Source organism: Plecotus auritus (genome assembly GCF_963455305.1).
Source record: "Plecotus auritus genome assembly, chromosome: 5".
Taxonomy (NCBI): Eukaryota; Metazoa; Chordata; class Mammalia; order Chiroptera; family Vespertilionidae; genus Plecotus; species Plecotus auritus.
The window spans coordinates 141,599,830-141,618,695 of NC_137776.1; the positions used below are offsets into that span (position 1 = coordinate 141,599,830).

The following is an 18,866-nucleotide window of genomic DNA, read 5'->3' on the forward strand; positions in this document are numbered from 1 at the left end:
ATTTCCTTCTTTGCATATTATTAATCTATCACAGTAATCTTTTCTCTGAGCCCAAATGTGGTCTCAGAATCATTCTCAACACATCATGGCAGAAAGCCAGTAGTAGTTGAGTATTGTTGACACTCAGATGAAAATGATTTGTCATTCCTGCACTAGAGATAATAAAATATCAACTATACTGTCAAATGGTGAAAACCAAGGAGATTATAGGGTTAAAGAACTCTACTTTTTGGTTCTGTCTCCAAGACACTAAACTGTAGCTTCCATGAGTTTAGAGAAACCTATTCTTTACTCCTAACTCAAGACCTTTAGGGGTCACTGCTCATGGGTGGACAGTTGACTTGAATTGAATATCCCCAGCAAACACAATAAATGTGTCTATCAATTCCAGGACAGTTGTCCAACAATTAGGACAATAAAGGAAATACTTTATTAAAACTGAATGGAGACTTTTCTAGACAGCAGTAATCTAGACCTGGGTTGACCTTAGAATGCTACTTTAATGCATCCTCAGTGTTTTTCTAGTTGAAGAAGTTTTATAGCAGGTGATCACTATTATATTTAGTTTTCATAAATCCTGTGGTCCATATGAATATCTGAGAATTGCATGGGGAATCTGGAGGAAACCCATTAAGTACATTGCAAACATTATTTATCATTCATGATACCACTGGGTGAAATGTTAATCTACCCTGTTTCTAGTAGCTGCAGATTCTCATGTCAGCCAAGTTGATTTAGAATTCCTTTCCTCTAAGGTAGAGGCATTAGATACCAGGGCATTTTATTATCTGTGCCCCATTCAGATATGTTTGAAATGCATTTGTGGATTTAAAAGCCCTCATTACTTCTTTTCATGAGAGAAAGGCTATGTTTGTAGAACTTCAGAAATTTTTTTCCTACCAATGAAGTGGGTAAAAAAATGTATATGCCATATTGCATATTTCAAAGTGGCTAAGAGAGTAGGTCTTAAAACTTCTCATTACAAGACAAAAAATTTTTTGTAACTCTGTAAGGTGACCGATGTTACTAGATTTATAATGATAATAATTTCTCAAGATATACAAATATTCAATCATTATGTTGCATACCTGAAACTAATATAATGTTATATGTCAAATAAACCTCAATTAAAAAAATTTAAAAATAACACTAAGAAGAAAATGCAATGTACATCTCATGTAAAGGCAGAGATGTCTGTGGCAGCATTTTGTGGTTGGAGAGGAGTGGAGAGGACAGTTCAGTTGGGTTGCTGGGTGAATGTGAGGCTCATTGAGATGGCTCTAGAGAGAAGCTGAGGCCAGAATTCAGAGACTTGAGTCCAAGCAAAGAAAAGTGGACTCGACCTGTAAATTAATGGTCTTCAACTGGATTCTACAAAGAAGCCCCTGGTATTTTGAAGAGCTCCAGAGCTGCCTCAGAGTTGCCGTAGTGGGTGAGAGCCAGGCAGAGAGATGGCTGCTCTAGGACAGAGGTTCTCAAAGTATGGTCCCTGGACCAAAAGACCAGCATCTCCTAAGTACTTCTCTGAAATGCAAATCACGTGGCCTTAATCAGATGTACTGAATTAGAAAATCCGAGATGGGTCTCAGCAATATGATATTTTTCCTTTTTCAGATTTCTTTTTAAATCCTCACCTGAGGATATGTTCACCAAATTTTTTAGATAGAGGGGAAGGGAGAGAAAGAGAGAGAAGCATTGATCAGTGGCCTCCCATACGAGCCTCGGCCAAGAATCGAACCTGCAACCTTTTGGTGTAAGGGAGGACGCTTCAACCAATTGAGCCACACTGGCCAGGGCTCAGCAATATAATTTTTAAAAAATTTTGTTTTTTAAATCCTCACTCAAGGATATTTTTCCATTGATTTTTAAAAGGAGTGGAAGAGAGAGGGAAAGTCAGAGAGAAATATCAATGTGAAAGAAACACATCAGATGGTTGCCTCCCAGCTGGGCCTGACCAGGGCCCGGGCCAGGGAAGAGCCTGCAGCAGAGGTACGTGCCCCCAACCGGAATTGAACCCGGGACCCTTCCGTCCACAGGCCAATGCCTTATCCTCTGAGCCAAATCGGCCAGGGCAGCAATGTAATTTTAAATAAGCCCCTGGGTAATTCTGATGCAAAATAAAATTGAGAATCAGTGGTCTAGGCTTTCCACTCCAGCTTCACTAGAATAAACCTTTATCTTGTCTGTTTTATATATTATACTTCTAGGTGAGATTTCATTGGAGAAGGGGTTTAGGGACTTTAAAAAAGTGAAAATCAATACTACAGGGAAGTGGGAAATGGTGCCTCTTAAATGGTTGTCCATTGAAATTGTGAAGTCAAAGGAAAGTGAGGTAGGACCTTTTGATGCCGAACTTACTGGCCATAATGACTATCAATGGCCTCTCAAATTTACATCATTTACATTCAACTATCACCAGTTCACTTTTAAATACCTTTGCTTTTCTCAACTTTTTTCTTTCTCTTTTTTAATTGGTCATATATTTTGAACCAGTTAGAAATTAATTTTCAAAAGAAATAAGTAAATGAATGAAATGCCTTTAACCCATGTAAATAAAAATACTAATAGAGAAGTCTACTATGAGTATTTTTGTGGTATCGCTTTCTTTTCAAAGGAGAAATTTTCAAGTCTGACAGATGTTTGGAAGCAAGAACAACTGTGAACTGTGATAAAGAAGAAAGGTGATTCATGCTAAATAAACTTTTCAAGTGAACTGGGTTCTAAAGACAAATTTTGGCAAAGGGTACAAAGCACTTGTGGTAGTAGTGCATCGACTTGTGTGAGGAGACGGCCCATGAGGCATAGAAAGTGAAGAAGCTGTTTTTGAACACACCAGGGAAGTATAAAAGAAATCTAATGTTTATACACTTTAAAAGAATTTCTGGAAGTGTGGTCCATGAATGACTCTTGTCTGAATTTCCTGGGGTTTTGGTTTCTATGCATTTTCCTGCACCCCAGCCCAGGGACATTGAACCTGGATGTTTAGGGGAATTTGTGTTTCTTTTTCCAAGTGATTCTCGGGTATGCTGAAGTGTAACAAACACATGCTTATTTTGAAAGTTTTCTGTATAATAAGTAGCCAAAAAGTTACCTAAGCAAATCTTAGAGGAACATAATAGATGCCTTTGAAATCTTTGCTCCGCTTTAATGGGCTATTTAAAGTTGGGGGCAGTGGTTCCTAGAAAGGATTTCATGATCATAATCAATTATTTACCTTTGTGTTTTTCTGATGTTGCCATATTTTCCTAACTTGGAGTTGAACAATTCTAAAGTGAATTTAATCACTGTAGAGACCCAATTAGCCACTTTAGATCAATAAAATATTTGCCTTCACTTAGTACTTTCCCCCATGAACTCTAGATAATTTTTATAGTCAATGCTTCATTCTCCCCGTGTTGACACACATGGAGGGATCAAATATCAAACTGTAGACAAAAGTATTTATTTTATTTTGTACTTTCCTAAATCAATGAAGCTACTCTAGCTTTGTGGAACTTGGATATAACAACACAGGTATCTATATATCTATATCTTTATATATTCCACACAAGAAAAGTTGCAATAATCACTCTATAAACTTTTACCATCTACTCAAACCTAAGCCTTTTCCTGCCTTTTTAGAACTTAGTAACTAACATCTAATTGAAAATTATTTGTTATTATATTAGTTCAAATGAGATTATAAGTCTCAAGGCCTACTTCTTGCCTAAAACAAACATTCAAAAAAATATCTGGTGATTGATTGATTGAAAATTCTTGTTATCAGTCCTATCTTTAAGTTTTCACTCAAATTTTAAACACAAACACGTATGCCTATATCATATATACATACAATTATATGCATTAGTATATATAATTAATAATAAATGATTAAATGTATTTTATCTGATTAATTTATGAATAGAATTTAACTATAAATGATTCAATTTAACTATCTATATATACAAACACACATACAAACACACATCACCACACAAAACACTACCACACTGTCTCGTAGAACTCAACCCCTCTACCAGCTTTCCTTTAATTCCATTCAGATTGATTATTTTTGTGTGTGTTGAGTTTTATAAGACACATAAAGCTTTTTCTTGGTCATTCATACTGACTCTTAGTTTAGATCCACTTTTTGATGGAAAAGGAGAGGAGGCAATAGAGTTATTATATTATATTGTTATTTTGTGGATAACTAACATACATGGTTCCACTGAAGAGATTCTCATGAGGAATGCTAAACTCAAGTACTTTGTCCTCTACGTTTCTGTGATACTTTTTGTTCATCATAGCACATGTCCTTCTAGTTATCTGTATTCACGTCTGTGTTTTAATCTTCATTAAAGAGACCCTGAAAGGGTCATGTCTTGCTCATCCTCTAGCAGTTCCATGATTATAATAATCACTCAATAAATGTTAACTTGGAAAACAGTTTACAGAACCAAAACTTCTATAAATAAAGCCACCAGTATTCTTTGTCTGTACAAGATGTTTCCAACTTTCCTTACTTCCCTCTGAGAAAGTTAAAAAACAGAATATTCTAGAAAAGAGACAGGTAAGATGAAATTGACAGAAACAAAATGGACACTTAAAGTCAGCATGCTTGATATTTGTTTCCTTCTTTCTCACTTGACATTCCAATTATGTCTAAATCATGCTGGAATACAAATCATTGTTATCAATTACTGTCTTTCAGCAGATCTTATAGAGATAAATGAGAGGGCTGTGACATCCTTCAGCTTTAGATGGAAATCTCTCGAGCAGCAGAAAACATTAGTGCCCACGGCATAGAATGAAATGTCCTAGGAATACACCTGCGCTTCTAAAATGACTAATTTTCTTTCTCCTGTCTTTGGCCATTTGGATATATATTTGGAGAGAAACAAACTTGTGTCACATCTCTGCTGGGATATAGTTTTATAATTTGAAGCCATGCAACATATTTTTCCTTTTTAATCTCTCCTTTGTGTTTTATTTATGCCTTTACCTCAGCTAACAAAAAATGTTGGGACCCTTAGTAAGTTCCCTTTAAACAGGATGATGAGATTTTTGTTGGGAATATATTATCTGTCTCCCATTCTCAAGAGCAAGCCATTCCTCATTTTTTTCTTCACACTATGGAATACAAATTCTACTGGCACATAGCAATATGAATAGTTAAAACTTAATGATCCCATCCACTAAAAAGAAAGGATAATTATGCAATATAGTAGAGGTGCTAATTATTGCTATGATGGCAATCATATTACAATATATAAATGTATCAAGTTAACACACTGTATACCTTAAATTTACACAATGTTATATGTTAGCTATATTCAATTAAAAAAAAAAAGCACTATCAGTCTTTCGGTGTTTGCCCCATGGATGACTCTCCAAAAGTTATGAACAGACTACTTAAAAGCTGCAGTTCTATTTCTTGTCCTAGGGTATTTAAAAATGGTAAGTCCATATGATTATTTTGGGACAAACGTAAGTATCTATAATAATAAAAGGGTAATATGCTAATTAGAACCGACGTCATTTTAGATGTCCTTCCTGTGCCGGAGGGAAGCCAGCTGGGTTCTGGGTGCATGGGGGTGGTCCAGGGGAACCCAGCCTGGGTCCTGGGTGCCTGAGGGCAGCCAGGGGGAATCCAGCCTGGGTCCCAGGTGCCTGCCTGTGGCCTGAGGAGGGAAGCCCATATCCCAGGTGCTGGAGGGAAGCTGGTACCGGCAGCCAGGGGAAGTAAGGCCTACTCTTGCATGAATTTTTGTGCATTGGGCCTCTAGTAAATAATAACGTCTGGATGAATGAGGGACAATCTCAAAACACATTCATTCATTCAGATGCCTTTTTCATACTGACGTTTTTCACCTCTGCCATACATGCTCAGTGACTGATTAATCTCCCTGTAATCTTAGACCTATGTTGACAATTACTAGGCAAAGTCTTCCTGACTGGGTATCTTCCTGGGTATCTTCAAATAGCATAAAGTAGAATCCAACTATTTAAAAATTTACATTATTGAATGTAATGCTACTTAGGTAGCACTAATCTATTTGTGTTCACAGTGTTTAGTAATTTATGATTCAGAAATAAAATTTGGTAATATTCTCAAGCAATGAAATTGGTTATGGATAGTGCCTTATGACTCTTCCTACACTATAAGGGTGGGAAATAGAAAATCCAGTACAACAATAAGGAATAAAAAAAGTTCAACCATTTCTTTCAGGTTGGATATGCCACAGAGCAGAGGTAGGAAAAAAAAGACAAAAATGAAAGTAAGAATTTAATTGTAATTGTCTCCTATTTTATCTAAACTCATTTGTGTTTTGATAGATCAGTCATATCTTTTTCTACCTCAAGTAATCTCATTTACAAAAGTTAATTAGTTTTGACAATTATAATTTGCTTCCAAAGAAATTTCCTTTTAAATTCCTATTCATGAAAAGTGGTTTAATAACAGGGAATTTAAAGGCCTGTTATCAAGGTCACAAAGGTTAAAATGGAGAGATGAAAATTTTATTCACACCTTTAAGAAAATAAAACAATAAGCTACTTAGCTGGATATGCACATTTATAGTTCGTGGGCCTATATTATTTAACAACCTATAAATTAAAAATTTTAATCATATTTAAATCAGCAAAGTAACTGAAAAGTAAAAATTATGTATGTTTCCTATAGTCAACTCTATATGTAAAATCATACATATTTAGGTCTGTTGGTTTATATAAAGAAATAGTTATGCATTTATATTTATTTACTAGAGGCCCAGTGCACGGAATTCGTGCACTGGGGGGCGGGGGTTGTCCTTCAGCCCAGCCTGCACCCTCTCCAATCTGGGACCCCTCGAGGGATGTCTGACTGCCCATTTAGGCCCGATCCCAGTGTGATTGGGCCTAAACGGGCAGTCGGACATCCCTCTCACAATCCAGGACTGCTGGCTCCCAACTGCTCGCCTGTCTGCCTTCCTGATTGCCCCTAGCCACTTCTTCCTGCCAGCCTAATCACCCCTAACCACTTCCCTGACAGCCTGATTGATGCTTAACTGCTTCCTTGCCAGCCTGTTTGCCCCTAACTGCCCTCCCCTGCGGGCCTGGTCACCCCAACTGCCCTTCCCTGCAGGCCTGGTCACCCCCAACTGCCCTTCTCTGCAGGCCCAGTCACCCCCAACTGCCCTCCCCTGCTGGCCTGATTGCCCACAACTGCCCTCCCTTGCAGGCCTGGTCCCTCCCAACTGCCCTCTCCTGCTGGCCATCTTGTGGTGGCCATCTTGTGTCCACATGGGGGCAGGATCTTTGACTACATGGGGGCAGCCATCTTGTGTGTTGGAGTGATGGTCAATCTGCATATTACTCTTTTATTAGATAGGATAGTGAACCATGTACCAAACTCTGTTGGGCTTTGCTAGAAATCAAAGAAGAAATCCTCCTTGGTGAATGAAGTCTAGGTGGGCTAATTCTTTTTTTAGCATAAAGAAAGCAGCACACTACTGCGAAATCATGTTCTTTGGAAATAATTTTTTTTTAAATTGGCTGCACATGTGTGGCTAGACAACTTCATTTCAAGCTAAATAAGCATGATTAATTTCATTCAGATGGCACACGGAAACATTCCAAACTCATTTTATCATGATAAATGTATAATAGCTTTCCTGGAGTAGCAAGAATATATTTTTAACCATAACACTCTATAAGTATTTCTTTAAAACCTTAAAGTTTTAGCTTTAAATAATCCCCAAGATGCAAGATTGTATCTTAATTCTTTCTTTCCACACTAGTTATGTGCATGACTTCATATTCTTTGATAATCAGTCATGGTTCATATGTTTGTATAGATCGCATATAGATTGTGCTCTTGCATATTTTGACCATAGAATAATGAGAACTAAAGCTAAAGTTTCATTTTAAAACTAAAACTGACAATTAAGATTAAAGGGGCATGAGATTTCTGACTCTTTATTTTCAGGTTTGGGTATAATGATCTGGGTTAGTTAAGGAAAAGAATTCACATGATGGAGGGTTGATCAGCTTGGACACTGATTTACAGCTTGAGTTGACCAGCTTGGAATGCACTGATTTTATTTTATTTTTTGGAATACACAGAATAACAAAACAAAAAAAATCAGGAAATTACAATACAAAGAGGCAGCTGAGGGTAACTTAAGTGTTTAAAAGAGAGTACCTCTATATGAGAAACACTAAGGCACATACCAAAAAACATATTCCAGGGAATTTTTATAATACACCAGAAAGAACCCTGATCTGGGATCATGAGCTCTGTGACCTTGGCAAAGCATTTAATCTCTTTTCCTTTCTTTTTTAAATATATTTTATTGATTTTTTACAGAGAGAAAGGGAGAAGGATAGAGAGTTAAAAATATCAATGAGAGAGAACATCGATCAGCTGCCTCCTGCACACTCCCCACTGGGGATGTGCCCTCAACCAAGGTACATGCCCTTAACCGGAATCGAACCTGGGACCCTTCAGTCCGCAGGCTGATGCTCTATCCACTGAGCCAAACCGGTTAGGTAAACTGGTTAATTTCTCTATGTATCTGTCTCCTAGGTTAAATATGAAGTCCCGCCCAGTTCTAACATGTGTAACAATTCTCTGTTATTAAAACAGAGTCAGGAGCGGTAACTTACCAAATATTTTAACATCAAGGTACACAACCCCAAATAATGACAAAAATAGACTCTAGCTACAGACTTTCATTGTGTATAGAACAAGAAAACATGAAATGCCGAGGTGAACACCTTGCTTCTTCATTAGTTTCCTGAAAAGAAACATGCACCGTGAACCCAAACTTGTACCTACTTTATAGAAATACAACAAAATAATTGCAAGCACTAGGAAGCAAAAAGTAAGCCAAAAATAAAAACTGCATCAATTCTTTAGTTATTTCAGAAAAAGGGACAAATTGCTATATTTAAATAAATGAGAACTATGGCTAAAGCAAAGCACAGTTGAGGATCTTTTTGGTAATAGAAATGGAGGCATTTGGGCAAATGTTTCTCTCTCTCTCTCTCTCTCTCTCTCTCTCTCTCTCTCTTTTATTCCCTTAGTTATAAAGTAGGCCAATATTTACTATCAAAGAGGGAAAAGTAATTTAACTAAATTTGCCAGTAAGCAAACTTCAATTTTGTGCTTATAAAAATTAGCCTTTAGAAAAAGTACCAAAGGCTTGAACAGGGCTTAAAATAGCTACCAGTATTTGCAGTGTTGAGCTAGAGGCCCCATGCTTTTCGTTATTCCTCCTCTCAATATATTTTGGTTCATGCACCTAACAGGTGAGGGTGCCGATTTAATGGCTCACCTGGAGCGCTGGGCTCCTGGCTGAGACAAGGAAAGAATGGGGAGAGAAAAGACGGTATTGGGCTGCCATGCTGCATCTCGTTACTTTAAGGCAGACTGGGTGACAGAGAGGCGGAGGGGGAAGTGTCCTGAAGTAGACAAGCTCACCTGTCACTTTTATTATTATAATTACAAGCTTGTCTACTTACTAGATTTACTGTGAGTGCTTTAAAATACACACACACACACACACACACACATTTATTTATTTATTTCAGAGAGGAAGGAAGAGAAAGAGACACATCAACGATGAGAATCATTGATCAGCTGCCTTCTGCAACCCGCCCCCCGCCCCCCCCCCACCCGCTACTGTGATCAAGCCTGCAACCCAGGCATGTGCCTTGACCAGGAATTGAACCATGACCTCCTGGTTCACAGGTCGACACTCAACCACTGAGCCACACCGGCCAGACTACTGTGAGCTCTTTGAGGGTAGAAATAGTATGTTATTTTCTACATTTCAGTGCATGGCACAGAGTAAACACTTACAGTAGAATTATAAAAGGTATGAATAAAAGACCCCCATCTTCTCTGGGGTTCCTTTCTCTCTATGAGAAATTGATCAGGTTAGAAAGTTCCTTATTTAAAACTTCTATGTCTCCCTTGAGTTTCCCCCTTCAACTCATTCACATCTTGAAAATAAATTACTTTCATCTAATAATCTGTGAGCGCCTGGACCCCACAATTCACTCAATGGAACCTCAGGGGGAGAAGAGGGCTATGAAGGGAAGTCCTCCGTGGGGCTGGGATGTTGGATTACGGAAAGCAGCAGTGGGGGGCTGACAGATGAAGGAAAGGACACGAGGGATTCAAGAGGTGTTTATACAGGGCCAGAGCGGTTGCCTTTATGGAGATTCCCCTTTCCAAGCCTGTTTAGAGGGATTTGTCAGCACAGGCTGCCAATTGATTTTGTAAACATTTAGCATTTGTAAACCAGCTTGGTGATGCTGGTGTTTGTGGCCAAGCCTGGAAGCAGCACATCCCAGCTTCTCCCAAGTTACTAACCTGACTAAATGGTCCAGATCAGCTGTGCTAATGAAGAAAAGAGAAAGGCCCCAAGACCCCTTTCTTCCCCTCATCCTCTTTATCATCAGTGTGGTCTAGCACAGCTTTTACAGAATATCCTGCTTCATAGGACATTTCGAGTATGTTCCCTGGCTCTTTCCCACCAGCCTCCCATGTCTTAATCAACTAAACCCTCTCTTCCAAGCTTGGAACACAAGCTTTGCACTCATAGGTCCCCTATGGGGCCTGGCAAATTACCTACCCGCCTTCTTCTGAATATTTATGTCCAAACGCCAGGATGTCGGATGCCCGTCCACTCCCATCGCAGACAACAACGGGCACGGGAGGGGTGTCTCGAAGGTACTCCAAGACAATTGAGATCACATTGGGTCCTCCTTCCACAATGAGCGCCACTACTGGAACACCTTGACCGATTCCTGCATTAAAAAAGGAAAAAAAAAAGGAAAAAAGAGAAAAGAACACAAAGCCAGCAAACCAAAGAAACAAAAAAGAGAAACAAAAAGCACAAACTGAAATTACTGAGCATAGGGGGAGGTAACAACATATGAGGGGATAAAAATACTGAGGGAAAATTTACAGAAAGCCCTTTGGCAGAATGTTCCCCCCAGAAAGTCTAGTTGACTTTGCCCTTTCCCAATAATGACCAGATGCTGGGGTCAGTTAAGACACTGATGACCATATTTGATAGGCAAGGGCATAGTGAGAGGAGGAGAGAAAGGAACTGATCAGTAGATGAAGCATTAGACCAGCAGCCAAAGATTGGAAGATAAAGGTGATCTTAAGCAAGTCTTGTATGTATTCAATGGTTCCGTTTGTTATATGAAAAATGCGAAGTTAAATTGCTACCTTCTGGAAGTCATCACAATGGTAATGCCTAAATGATTCTTTTTACTAAAGACTATGAAAATCAGCTGATGGCATATTTTAACTTATTGAATCAACCACTGAGTAAGTGATGGGTTTATTTCTGACCATAAATAATCAGCCTGATTATTGATTCTAAACAGCATAATAGTCATAATAGGGAACATGGCATCTACCATCTGCCACTATTGCATCCTTCACTACTGAGCAAGGTGCCAGGCACATGATGGTCAGTAAACATTTGCGGAATTTAGTGGTTTCACAGATCTTTCTTAAAGGATTTAAACTATCCACACTGTACCAAAATAACATTGATATTTTCAAGTAAAAATTGCCTTAACATCATTACTTACATATGGTCCAACCTAACATATTAAAGACAAATATTAAAAACAAATGTCCATAAGAGGCATGAGAAAGAAATCAAATTCATTTTTAAGTGTCATGTCAAGCATCATCTTCATTCATACTATAGTCTTCTTAGTCTCTGCTCTGTTCAAAACCCACATCAACACTTGTTCTTTTAGTTTTGAGGAAAAGTAGGTCAGTTCTTTAGTTGATTGCAATAATTTTTCATTATAACCAATTTCTCATTCAACCTTCCCAGAATAGTTAGGTCATTGAGCAGTACCATGCTAATGAGATGGTTTTGTAGGTACACAAAGCAGTTATCTTAAAAGAGAACTAATCAAGATTCTATACCACTTCTATAAATAGGATTTAAAATTAGCCTTTAGTCATCTCAGTTCTCCCTCTTCCCCTTTTGCTATGGTTTTATCTTCTATCAAGAAACTGCTTCCCTGTGAGAAATAATGGTTTGGGGTTTGGTTTCTCGCTCCATTAATAAGAGATTTTATTTCACTTGTGTGTGACCTGCTTTACTTCTAAATCAGTTTTTCATGGCTTGATTTTCATCTTAAAGGAGTGGTTCAAAATGCCAGTTATACACAAATGGGTGCTGTTTTAAATCAAGTGTAAAAAAAAACACCCAGAAAATTGTTGCTCAAGGCAAGATGCCAAAAATTTCTTTTTGTTCCCCAGAGGGAATTGGGAGAGAGAGAGAGAGAGAGAGAGAGAGAGAGAGAGAGAGAGAGATATGACTCATGGTCCCATCAGTTTTCTATGTGTGGAGAAGTTTTGAGAGTTACTCCTTCAAATCAAAGGAGAAGGACGGGAAAGGTCATGCTGCTCCCCTTGACCCAGAAGCCCTTCATGACTCCCACACAAGGTTGCTTGGAAGCTCTGTTTGGGTGTCTGTGATGAAGACCCTGCCCCCATTGCTGCTGACTAGGAGGACTAAGTACATTCCTCTTGAAAGGCACTTTGGACATTAACCTCTAAGTCTATTTTTTAGAGACTAGGATCTTTGAATACTTTCATGAATCTGACAGCTAGTGACTCATTCTCCAGAAAAATAATTGCACATACAGACAGTCACAAAAATATTTATATGCAATTTCAAGGATTTCATGGATCTTTGATGCCTATTCTCAACTTGCTAATGCATTCTTCCATAACCCCACCCTAAATGAAACACACTGACATATCTGTGAAGAACATCGGCTTGTGTTCTTTTATGAAGCTCAGTGAAGCTTGTCAGACAAGTTCTGGGATGGATTTTCAAACAAAACTTTATGCCCAGGGAAACTATATCATGTTATTGCTGCCTATTTTCATTGATTGGCTTAACTTTCCAGGATGAAGTACAATCTATAGGCTTCTTTCCTCCCTCCCTTCATTTCTCTTCCTTGATTTTGTTTCTTCTGTTCACACATACTTTTCTAAATTATATTTTAGATATAGAATATTAAAAATTATCTAGAGAAATTCACAAATTTACAAAATAATATCTGTAGTATATGACTTCATTAGTAAAGAGAAGCTTTTTAAAATATCAAGAATGCATATATATGTATATATGTATATGTATGTGTGTATATATATATTATATATATACATATATATATATATATATAGTTGATTTCAGAGAGGAAGGGAGATGGAGAGATAGAAACATCAATGATGAGAGAGAATCATTGACTGGCTGCCTCCTGCATGCCCCACACTGGGGACTGAGCCTGCAACATGGGCATATGCTTTGACCGGGAATCAAACTTTGACCTCCTGGGGATCAAGCTCGCAATCTGGGCATGTGCCCTTGACCAGAATCAAACCTGGGACTCTTCAGTCTGCAGGCCAACATGCTATCCACTGAGCAAAACCAGTTAGGGCAAGAATGGCATATTTTTTTAGTGTTGACATAAAGAAAACATTTTGGAAATCTACTGTAGATACAGCTGGATGCCCAGGGCCATGACCATTTTTTTTTTACTTTAAAATATGTTTTTTATTGATTTTTAGAGAGGAAGGGAGAGGGACAGAGATATGGAAACATTGATGAGAGAGAAACATTGATTGGTTGCCTCCTGCACGCCCCCTACTGGGGATTGAGCCTGCAATCCTGGCATGTGCCCTGACGGGAGTCAAACTGGTGACCTCTTGGTTCATGGGTTGATGCTCAACCACTGAGCAACACTAGCTGGGCTATCATTTTCTTTATGTTCAAAAAAAAATTCAATATAAATGTCTTTGAGGATCCTCCAAATGTATACTTTAATCAGCTAAACCCACTGACCAGTCACAAAAATAGTTGTTTAGACTTACAGCTTTAAAAATATAATCTCTATTATTTAGGGGGGAAAAGTTTTATTTTATCTAGATTTCTCAGGGAAATTTTTGTGAACACTTGTTCTTTTAGTTTTGAGGAAAAGTAGGTTAGTTCTTTAGTTGATTGCAATAATTTTTCATTATAACCAAAGACTTACAGTAGTTCTCAGAAATTTAATCTTAGAGCAATGCAGATTTGTTTAAGCAGGAAGAGGTAAGATTCTTTCCACACTTCAGCTTTTGCAATTTTGGAACTGAAAACACATAGCCTATAAGACTGTGAGCATGAGCCATGCATTTAATAGCTATATTCTACAAGATTCCAGGTTGACCAAATTGACCAAATTATAAATTAAGCCCCAATCAATTGTGTTTTGCGGACTTTGGTCACATTTTGTTATGACTGCTGTGCAATTCAACCCAGGCTCCCAATAAGCAAAACATATCAAAACTATCTTGAAGATTGGGTGTTGTGAGGAAGAATGTCTTAAAATTCCATGTGCCCTTTTTTTCTATTTCTCTCTCTCTCTGCTGACATGAGACCGTAATCTATGATAAGTTCAGGCACTTGTGAAAACATTTGGTGCGTTGTAGTGAAATGCTTAGATAACTGAGAATTTTGATCAAACTAAATTAACACTTTGGTTTTACAGCAACATCACCATATGTGATCCAAAATGCCTATGAGCCTAAGGAATAATTGATTTTTCTGTTGGGAAATGGTTCATATTTACACAGAGATAGAATGTAGCAGGTTGGTCTTTAACCACAAATCATGTGATTATTGCAGTATAGGTCATTTAGAAAAGAGAGTTCGAGTTTTATGTGAGAGGTGACTTCCTGAAATCTTGAGCAATTCAAGAGTGAGTCTGCCAGTGGTGGGTGGACATTTCTGTTTAACAGCTAAAGCCATGTAGCAATAACACAAACACAGTTAATTCACTGGCCTTGCCAGCTCTAGAATCAAGTGATTCTTGATTTAGAAGTTTGTGTGGAGAATTCATATGCTTTGAAATTATGCATATAGTAAAACTTTATCAATATTTTATGTTGCAGAATTTAAAATTTGCATAGTTAAGTTTTGCATAAAATTAAAAAGCATTGAACATGCACCCTTCATCAAACTTCTCACTTTGATGGCCTGTTCTTTGAATCAATGGTTGATTCAATCAACAGGTCACATCTCTTGTATTTGGTTTACATAAGGGGGCCATTAAAAACTCAGCAACTACCTAAAATCATACATTTTTCAAATACACTCTTGGGGGACATTAGCAAATACTGTCGTGATGGGAAGAATAGCAGTCAAGCCATTGGCCTCATTTTAATGGGCACTCATTTACTGCCTACTTGAAAAGCAATGGCCCAAGTTTGCACAATACCACAGCTTTTCACAAATAATTTCAGATTTAGATTCTTGATATCCTTAATTTTAGTGCCTTTCTTCTGTAGTTTGAATTGTGGGATGGATTTATGAAAACTACATAAAGCTGGTAATTAGTTGTGTTTAACTAACAACATTAAAAACTATTCTTGTTTGTTCAGTTTAAGGTGCTTCTTACAATTAGGAATATTCCCATTGCATGAATATTCAGGTACAACTGTAGAATATTATTGTTCAAGAAGAGAATATTTTAATATACTATATTTTGTAAAACAAAACATTATTGGAAATCTTTGAGCTTCTAAGGAGCAGAGTGAGTCCAGGAAAATATCTAGGCATGACAAGAAAAAATGCATCTAATTTTCACTAGAATAGCTCTTCAGTCTTCTATGGAAACAGATGTTTGAGATATTGCCTTCATGTTTTGGAGGTAGGATACAATATCTATTTAAGATAACAGGACCATAACTGGAATATGTCTGACTTTACTTGGAAATGGGTAATAAACCAAAATATCTTTTAGCAAATCCTGATGATGTCCTCATTTAGTGAGTGCCAAACCCAGTGCAAGGCAATCGTGTGTGTCATTATTATTACACTTTTTTGCCATGACAATTCTGCACCTAAATTGATGCTTAGGAAAGTATTTGGAAATATAAAGTAATGCACACACTATTAAGCAAAAACACAAGATGCTATACTTTCAGGTACTTATGGTTCACTAGTGGGGAAGAAATGCCTTGAAAGATGACTGGGGTCTTTCCCTGAGGTTGGGATTTCACAAGGCATAAATTTTCAACCCACTTTAGGACTTCACAAAATTAATAACCCATTTCCAAGTAAAGTATTATTTGGAACCATGCACATCCTAGTAGTACAGAAATACATCTTGCTATAGTTTGATATCCTCAAAATGTCTTGTCTTGTCATCACCAATAACTCCCTTATTGGTATTTAACTAATGGAACCCCTTCAAATACAACCTTCCAGTATTGAAAGCTAATACAAATATTTCAGGATAAACAAGCATGTATATTTTATCTTGGCAATAAAAACCTCAGCATCTGCCTGGAGATATGAGGTTGTTAAGACATGGAAAGCACAGAATTTGGATTAATGGGGATGTCTCTCTGAGACAGTGATAACAGATTAAAAATAATGGTGTATAGCATTTCTTATCCTGGGAACTAAGAATATAAAATCCATTGAATTAATATGGTAAACCCCATTTTTTCTGTTTGTTTTGAATAGTGTTGAAGTAATCTATTTTGTCTTCTTGCTTTACTTTTCTGTCTGGAAATCAGAGGCCAAAGGACAGAACTGGGGAAACAGATTGAATGGGGAATATCATAAACCAGACAAGGAGGTCACTGTGGCATGTGGACTGGGAACACCCATCCATGTTTCCCCTACCCACACTCCCCTGTCAGATAACTGAATGTCCAAAGCACAGAAGGGCAGTCTTACTTGGCTTCTTTCAATGCTGATTTAATTCCAGACCTCCAGTGGGTCAGATGTGCCTTCCTGGAATTGGAGCGGAGACCCTGGAGCCCGAGGTGAGTGACTGGGAGAGATGGATGGGCCTTCATTTAGGAGCATACATTGATGGTCAGGTTAGAAGCCTGGTTGGTCATGGAAAGCTGCTCTGCTTCTCTTATTTCAAGGGTGAAATTAGCCGTGAACTTTGCCCTAACAACAGCAGGAGGGGTTTTGATCCCCTCTTTGGAGAGCTCTATACCCAAGGGAGGAGAGAGCAATCACTCCTTTTTGATTGTCCTTGGTTCCTGGAGAGCAGCACATCTTCTACTTGCAAACGAGGCTGGGACATTTGCCTGCTCTCTCTCTCTGGCATTGTGGGCCCCATACTGGGGGTTTGCCATGGTTTCAGTGGGCTCTCCTGGAAGCACTTCTTCACACAACACCACTCCCATTTCTACCTGCACTCTGAAAGCTTTGACCTCTCTCACTCACCCCCTTTGATTGCGTGTCTGGAACGGGGCTGGATCTGTCCTGTCCTTGTTCTCAGACTCTGATTCTCAGTCCCGTGATTAAACCCTACCTTCATTGGTCTGCTGGCTTCCTGGTGACTCCCACTTTCCCTCTCAGCATGGGCCACTGGGCTATTTTACCTCCTGCTACTGTAAACTTTGACAGCACAACTAGATTTCACAAAATTAATAACGTGTTATTTGGAACCATGCATATCCTAGTAGTGCAGAAATACATCTTGCTATAGTTTGATATACCCAAAATGTATCTAACAAACAGAGCTGGTACATAGTTCACAGGGTTGTTCTGGGTAATAAAGAAGTTATTATTTATAAAGAGCAATTAGAATAGATTCTGGCACTTAATAAGAACAAAATGGTTAAACAAATGCAAATATAAAGGTTCTTCTTTACATTTATTAAGCTTATATAATATTTCTAGTTTAAATGTATAAATTTCCCATGAAGATGAAAGCAAAATAAATGTATTTTATATGTTTAAACCAAAAGAGTGCTCTGAAAAAGAAATAATTTGAAACATGCTCGTCCAAAGTTTAAATAGTCTCTCACACAGACCCATAATATGTTTAGGAAGCCCAATTCCTTTCTCATGTATCCAAAAGGCTAAAATTTTCTGTTTGGGGGTAGGTGATTTTTTGTATCACTCCCCATATGCCTTCTACAGGGGCCTCTCCTCAGTGCTTCAATCAGCTTGTTAAGTCTTTTGAGTTCTGTGGGTTGGACAAACATATAAATGCCAAATAACAAAACCAATAAACCACAAACCACCTCCAAGTATATTATATGCTAATAAACTAACTTAGCTTTTGACTCAGTCAATGGGAAACAGTTATTCCCTTGTGACTAGAGACTCTGATTGAAATATTCTGCTATTAATGTCCATGTATAACCAGGACATCCAAACAGCATTTCACATGAATCATTTCAATAGAAAGCCAACAGCCAATCCCATGGGTTTTAAGGCAAGTATTAGTTTCATAAAAGGAAAGCCAGCATTATTTTCTTTGGGGCTATTGTTTGAAGGCTTGATGTTTTAATGTAATTGATCTAAGTCTACAAGAAATTCACCCAAACAAAGCTATAGTCTTCTTAGTCTCTGCTCTGTTCAAAACCCACATCAAAAGGCATTCCTTGCCTTCTCAAGTGTAAAGAAATCAGAGTGTTTCTAATTCATTTTACTTTTTAATACTTTGCCCACACTCCCCCATAATTGTGCCAGGATCTAGGTCCATAGCCTGTACAAGTTCCTTTGGCTTCTTGACAAAAATTAGTAAGCAACAGAGCAGCCAAGGGAATTACGGATGGAAAAAACATCCAAAGACCTAGCCTACTGTGCAGAGCAGTGCTGGGTAAGAGAGGCAGACAGCAAGAAAGAGGGAAATGTTGCTGGTGGTATTTGCATTAATTTACCTTTCCAAAATTATTTTTAAAAATCTCTTTGCATCAGTTAAGGGAGACTGCAATTTCTTTTCTCTGCCCCATATGCAAAAGGTCCTGTTCTCTCCTTGAGGAATGTTCTTTTTATTTTCTGTGACAAACTGATACTCATCCTTCAATTCCCAGATTCAAAAACAAGCCTTCC

General features: G+C 38.0%; 1 protein-coding gene across 8 annotated transcripts in view; it reads right to left on the bottom strand.

Annotated features, from left to right (window-relative positions):
- The window catches only part of TRPM3 (transient receptor potential cation channel subfamily M member 3), a 711,013-nt gene that overhangs the window by 171,155 nt on the left and 520,992 nt on the right, over positions 1-18,866 (bottom strand). For all 8 annotated transcript variants that reach the window (XM_080667736.1, XM_080667735.1, XM_080667742.1 and 5 more), the window contains one exon: positions 10,602-10,776. In XM_080667736.1, coding sequence (XP_080523862.1) covers positions 10,602-10,776 — 175 coding nt within the window. The remainder of the gene's footprint in view (positions 1-10,601; positions 10,777-18,866) is intronic.